The following is a 7431-nucleotide window of genomic DNA, read 5'->3' as shown; positions in this document are numbered from 1 at the left end:
GATGATGCCATGGAAAATGGTGATGGCGGTCAGGTGGGATGCACACGTAGACAATGCTTTGGAGAGACGCCCAGTTGAAGACATTTTTGTGACAGTGATAAAAATGAAAATATAAGACATAAGAACAATTATTAGGCTACTCATCTCATTGAACGTTGCAAAGATGAAAAGTATCTTCCGGCTAAGATAGGGGTCAGAGCAGGAGACTGCAACAATGGCAGAGTACTCACACACGAAGTTATTGATGAACTTAATCCCACAAAAAGACAAAATCAACAAAAAGTATATGAATACTGAGGAGCAGATGAGAGACCAAGTGTATGAGGCAGCTACCAACAAAGAGCAGAGCTTTGGGGACATCACGACGGTGTAGAGGAGAGGCTGGCAAACTGCCACAAATCGGTCATAGGCCATGGCGGCCAACACAAATGTTTCTGTCACCACAAATATGCAGGCTAAGAAGAACTTTGTGAGACATCCACTGAAGGAGACGGTTCTATCTTCAATAATGAGATTTTCTAAGAGCTTCGGGGTAACCACACTGGAGTAACAGAAATCAACAAAGGACAAGTGACTGAGGAAGAAGTACATGGGGGTGTGGAGTCTGGGGTTGACCCTGATGATCAGGATCATGCCGAGGTTCCCCAGCACGGTGATGGTGTAGATGGCCAGGAATAGCAGGAACAGGGGCACCTGGAGTTCAGGGTACTCGGAGAAGCCCAGGAGGATGAAGGTGACTCCATCAGTCTGATTTGCTTGTGTCCTATAGAGAAAGGGGAAAAGGTCATACAAAGAAATGAGAACCAGTATTCATAACATTAAACAACCGCTGAAAGCCTTAAAACTCCCTGGACGAATTGTCCAAAAATTCTAGTTATCTTCTTTTTTATTATGTGAAGAGTTAACGTTAACATCTGTAACATAATGTGAAGAAAATTTTTACTAAGTGAAATAATAGCAAAGTCAAGAAAAGAATAAGCACAATGGAGCATGCTCTATTTAAAATTGCAGTATTCACTATTTTCACATTCAACTGGTTTCATGAGGGGCCATTGAGGTTAATGAATACTTTGGCTATGGGATATACATAGAATGCTTTCTGTTTTGAAGGAAAAGAATTACACTGGAACAGCTTTCCAAAACAATTCTCTAGCAGAATTACAATAATGGCTACACTGTACATTGATTGTTTTGTCTTTTTTGGAAAGATTCCTAGAAGAGCAGTACTACTTGGAAGGAACCGCCAATGCTAGCTTTTTGAGAAATTTGCACAGTGATTTCCATAGTCATTGTACCCACCTAACTCACACCAACAGCAGAGAAGGTTCCTTTTTATTCACAGTTCAGTAAGGATTTGTTATCAGTTGCTTTTTTGATGCTGGCTCTTCTTTTTTTGTTGAGATGAAAATTTAGTGATTTAAGGTATATAGCTTGAAAGACCAACAAAGTTACCTTTTTATTTTTCATGTATTTTGTGTTTTTTTCTTCACCTGAGAAATATGTATTGATCACAGAAGCTGAATTTTTGAATTAGGTCTCTGAATTTGGGGCAGCTGATTTTCTTCATTATATTTATTTATTTATTTATTTTAATAATTTTGAGAAAGAAGTAGCAATGAGATAGTTTTAAAACAGATTAGTATACAGTTACAATAATTAACACATTGCATATTGTTGTTTTTGTAGTACTTATATATTGTACAACATGCAGACATGATATCTTGTCTAAACACTCTTACATCAAAACTTTCTTCCCATTGAGCTAAAAGAAAGTAACTCTATATCTATGCTATTTTGTATATACAGATATATATATTTTTTCACTGCAAAATGGGCCTTCATTTATATCCCTCTTTCTTTTTACTTTTGTCAGATGTGTATTCCATTGCCATTCATATATTGTAGGTGCATGAATTCAGCAAAGTAATCTATTATAGTCTAGTATTGTATGACAGTAGTGGATTATCTGCATGACTGGCAATGTCAGAAGTTGTTGACTTGAGCCTTTTACAGCTCAGCATATTAATATGGCTTTACTTTTTATATCTTGATTTTATACTTTTCAGCTGGATGGTTAAGACCAAGATAAAGTGAGTCCTATATAACAAAACATGTAACTTTTGTATCTGACAATGTCAGTCAAATCCCCTCAGGACTTACCCTTAAGCCCTGTACAGCAGTTTGTAGATTTTTTGTCAGTGTCAGCCATGTGGTTGAGTCATGGCCATTGCTTGAACAATTTGCTCTCTGTGAAAGCCTAAGAGAATGTTTTCTCTCCATGTGACTCTCCTTAGGCACACTCTACATTGTCAACTACTTTCCTCTGTGTCCCCATAATGTCCTTGAACAGAAAATTTGAGACACCGCTGAGTTACAGGATGTTACCATACAGTTTTGGGGGACCTAATTTTTAAAACTACTTTATATGTTCTAGACATAAGTTCATTGTATAAGGCACATATCTATAAATTGTCCTACTCTGTTGGTTGCCTTTTCACTCTATTAATGTTTACATATGTTATGCAAAATATAAAAGATGAGATCCTTTTGGTAAATCTTTGTAATATTTCCCTTGCATGCTTAGTTTGCCCTATGAAATCTCTGCCTACACCTATAACTTCAAGATTTCTACCTATTTTTTCTCAGTAAATTAAGGATTTCTATTTTAGTATTTAGATCTTTGATCTATTTTACTTCAATTTATTATGTGGTGGTAGACATAGGTCTAGATTTTCTCACTGCAATGATAGAAATGGTTTCTATAGCACCATTTATTAAGGAAACTGTCTTTCAGTGAAAATATTTGGCTCCTTTGTCAAATGTAAGGTGGCTGTGTGTGTTTGGGATTGTGTCTGCATCTTCTATTCTGTTTCACTGATCTTTAGGCTTGTTTTATTGCCTCTGCCATGGTGAATTTATCACAATAATTTTGTAGTAAAATTTCATGTCTGGGATTGTGGTGATTCCTGACTTGCCTTGATGTCCAGATTTTTTGCTTTTTGCTATTCTATGTTTCTTTTGGTCCCAACTTAATTTTAAGAGTGTCTTGTAGTTCTGTGATGTATTCTAACGGTATTTTTGTTTGTAATTGCATTAAATCTTTACATCAGCTTTGGAGTATGGCCATTTTCACTATGCTGTTTCTTCCTATCCATGAGAACTAGAAATCTTTGTATTTTATACTATCCTCTTTGATGTGGATACTGTATCTTCTTTTATGAATACTGTAATTTTCACTGTTCAAGTATGTTCTATTCTTTTGTAGTTTGCTTTCTAAGTATTTTATGTTTAGATATCATTGGAATGGTTCATTTTCACTACTTCTGCACTCTGTGAGTTTGTTCTTAATGTAAAAGAATACTGTTGATTTTTTAGTGTTCACTTTGAATCTTGCTACACTGCTGAATATATACATTAAATCTACAAGCTTTTTGAAAGTGTTGAGACATTCTATATAGAGCATCATATCATCAACAAACAATGATAATTTAACTTCTTCTCTTACAATATTTAAATTGCTTTGATTTATCTACTTGCTGTGGATAATATTTCCAGAATTATGCTTATTCAGAGTGGGTGATAGTGGGTATCCTTTTCTTGTTCCTGATTTTAGACTGAAGGTTTTGTGGCTTTGACATTTAATATGATGTTACCTGTCGGTTTGATATAGTTTTTTTTCTTATTAGAATAAGTCCATCCATTCAAATTTTCTATAGGACTTTTATCATGAATGTATGTTAGAATTTGTCAAATCCTTTTTCTGTATCTATTGAAATGAGCATGAAATTTTTGGATTTGCATCTGCTTATACAGTATAGATAATGATTTGTTTGTTTAACCATGCCTGCATGCCTGGGTTAAACAGTATTTGGTCGTGATGTCTAATTTCTAAATGATATGCTGCATTCTGTTTAAAGCAAATTTTAACAGAGAAGAAAAACCAAATGAGCAATAACACAATCGTAAGCTGTTGACCTAAATACCACACACTCCCAATTACATAGATTGACAGAAAATCAGCAAAAACCTTTAAAATTATATCAAGCCTGTAAATGAATGGACTTTATGATGTCTACCAAGTGTTCAATCCCAAAACATCGAGTGTGCCTTCTTCTCAGATGCACAGAGGATATGATCCAAAATACATACATATTAGCTGACAAAACATGTTTAAATCTGAATGATTTGAAATCATCTCATACACAATGTCTTACCATAGCTCAATGACATGGGAAATCAATGACAAATGAAATCACAAATACTCCATTAATATATGGAAATTGCATACCATACCTCTAATCAACCAAGGAACCACAGAGAATATTATAGATGAATCTGATACAATAGGAAAGCAAATCTATGGTGAAAATATACAGGAAAGAACTCAGACATCATAAAAACAACACAAGTTCAAAAAAATACAGAATGTTGAATGAAAGATTTCTAGAAAAATAATAAATGACACATAAACCTCCTAAGAGTGAGAGAATTATAAAAATAAGAAAGAAATTAAGGTAATAGAGGTGAGAAAGACTATATGAAGAATCAATGCATTAAAACACTGACATTTAAAAATTTGCACTTTGAAAGAATAAAGTTGATAAACTATTAGGCATCCTGATAAAAATGTAGAAAACAGAAAGCAAATCAATCAGGAATGAAAACAGGGAGAAATACAATGGTTGTCACAGAATACAGGCGATCATCAATCCCTAGTACATGAACATACGTTTGAATAAGATTGTAAACACAAAAGAAGTAGACAGATTACTAGACACAACCAAATTGCAAAGTAACTCAGGAAGATATGAACATCTTAAATAACCAGATATCAGCCCCTTACATTGAAAATGGAAACAAAAATTTAACAACAGGGGCCGGGGAGGTGGTTCAGTAGAATAAGTGCTTGCCTGGAAAGTGCAAGGGCCTGAGTTCAATTCATGGTTCTAAAAAAAAAAAAAAAAAAAAAAAGAACAAAGAAAAGACAAAAGTCCAGGTCCTCACAGATTCATTATTAAATAATATAATAATTTCAGAGATAAATTAATGTCACTAGTGCAGGAACTCTTTAAAGAATTTGATTGGAAGCAGTAATTCCAAAATCATTCCTGAAAGCAAGAAAAAATAGATAAATGTACAGGTCTATCTTCCTTGCAGAGATAGATACAAAAATTCTTAATAATATGCAATGATTTCCACAATTTTTTTCATTCATTATTTTAAACTGAGAAAATACAGATATATAAAAGTTGTGAATTCTTACCTTTAACAAATGGTGACTGTAACATTTTTTATGTTCTTTTATGTCTACTGACATAATATTCAACACATTTTGAAGTGATAATTTAGCAGTATATGTAATGATGTTAATCAACTTTAACATTTTTTTAAATAGTAGAAACATAATTTTGTTAGTAGTATATTTAATTACTCTATAAATATTTATTGCAGAAATTTATGTTTTGTGCCCATAAGGATTAAACTTTTCAAGTACTAATTGATGAAAAGCTCTGCACTTTTAAAAATGGTAAAATGTAGATGACCAGTGTGTCAAAGACAATGATGAAAATAATAATAAAGTTCAATCTTCGATTTTTGAAAAATGCATTGTACTTACAATTTTGTGACACGTTATAAGTTTTGGAAAACAGAGTTATAATGAATCATACATTAAAGAGATATATCATTTTTTGATTATTTCCTGATGACATTAAATAGTTTGTAAAGAAAAAAATGAAAACAGTAGAGATAGAATATTCAAACCACTACAAGGATGTAGAAATTGTGAAATGACTTCTACACTTCAAATCTTCAAATAAATGATATGACATTTTGTAGACAAAATGCTTCATTGAATGTGAGTTGTCACTATGAAAACTTTATATAGCTGAACAAATTAGCCTCTAGAAAAGACCTCAATCTATGGAGGAGCATATTTTGGAATCTTCTTACCTGGCAGGGGAGTGATAATTTAAAACTTCATTTTGCTTTGCTATTCTAAGCTCATTCCTGCACTTTCCCATTCTCCTGTAAGTGTTCGCATTTCTTTATCTCTTCTAATAATTCCCCTGGCCTCAGACCTGTAGGAATTATATCCTCCAAGAGGACCAACTCCTGAGCATCTCCTCTGCATGGGTTAGTTGTAGTGTGATCGCTGCCATGCATACTGTGCTGGTATTTATCAGTCACACTCCAGTCAATTTAAAATACCTCTTTCAGCATTATAAGCTGAATTCCATGGCTGTTTTATCTCAGAGGCAGGACAATCAGGGAGTCCTAATACTATTTATTAATAAGTACATGAATCTGTGTTGTTCAGTCCATCTTTCCCAAAGTATCCTCAATGTAAATATCCAAATTTCCTTGGTCCTGATATGTTCTTCTCTAGTCATGTTCTATTCACAAAACTTCTGTGAATTAGTGTTATTTTCCCACCCAATTCTAATCTTCTATGTATTATTTTACCATCTGCAGAATTACTCATTATTTTATCCCCTGCTTATTTACAAACAGCAAAGTATCTCATAATTACCAGAAAATCTGTTCCATTACTAATAAATATGGCTGTAATTATCATGTACCTCCTGAAAGATAATAGGCAAGTTTTTGTCAATTGTTCTATATTAATAAAGTGTTGGTTTCTTTTTTGACAAAAAGGAGGAATGTCAGTAAAAATATCAGGATGGAATCAAGAGATAAGATCATAGCTCTGCGGTAATCAAATAAAGACATTATTGTCTGCTAAGTTTTCCTCACATGTTTGGCTCCTATGAACATCACTAGAATTCAACACATTTTTTTCTGAATTTAAGTATAAGAAAAACCCAGTAAGCTCACCTGAATATAGAAGCACTTGAATGATACATTTATTGAAGTATATTTTTTTGCTAAGTTTACTGATCTCAAAAAATGCTCTGGCTTACTAATTAATGGATAGATACAGACCTGTCTACCATCTCCACAGTATATTTCATTGACTTTTTTGCATGTTACACTTCTTCCAATCTACTAAGAAAAACTGAGAAGTGACAAACACAAGATCACACCTACAACCTAACTCCTGGCCCCAAGCTATTTATAAATAATGAAAGCAAGACCTGGGGACTTGGAAGCTCAGTGCAATCTATGGTACTGCCCTGGAGGATTCAGTTTGAGCAATTAGGTAGAGAAGTCCCAGTTGACTTTGTTGGGTGTATGTTATTTTTCTAAAACCTTGGAGAATCTGGATGATCAGCTTTACCCAATCTTAGATATTATTGTACCTTTACCTCTCAATGATACAGAAACAGAAATAAGCATAGAAAGCTAGTGTATTAACAATAGTCCAGGAACTGATAACTTGGCCTATGTTGCATGATTTTCTCATGTGTGAAGATGCATTTATGTCTGTCTATGTCAAAATGTATTACTGCCTAAACAAGAACTTTCATT

General features: G+C 33.6%; 1 protein-coding gene across 1 annotated transcript; it reads right to left on the bottom strand.

Annotated features, from left to right (window-relative positions):
- Window positions 1–3: 3 nt before the first annotated feature.
- LOC101575452 (olfactory receptor 5D13-like) lies at window positions 4–765 on the bottom strand (the record flags this gene model as incomplete). Its single annotated transcript, XM_004648785.2, has 1 exon — window positions 4–765. A coding segment is annotated over one exon (762 nt), but the record flags the coding sequence as incomplete, so codon positions are not given.
- Window positions 766–7431: the final 6666 nt, after the last annotated feature.

Source organism: Octodon degus, unplaced genomic scaffold (genome assembly GCF_000260255.1).
Source record: "Octodon degus isolate 3935 unplaced genomic scaffold, OctDeg1.0 scaffold01592, whole genome shotgun sequence".
In the NCBI taxonomy this organism is placed as follows: domain Eukaryota; kingdom Metazoa; phylum Chordata; class Mammalia; order Rodentia; family Octodontidae; genus Octodon; species Octodon degus.
Note: the sequence above shows the minus strand (reverse complement) of the source record. Positions and strands in the feature narration are given on the sequence as shown.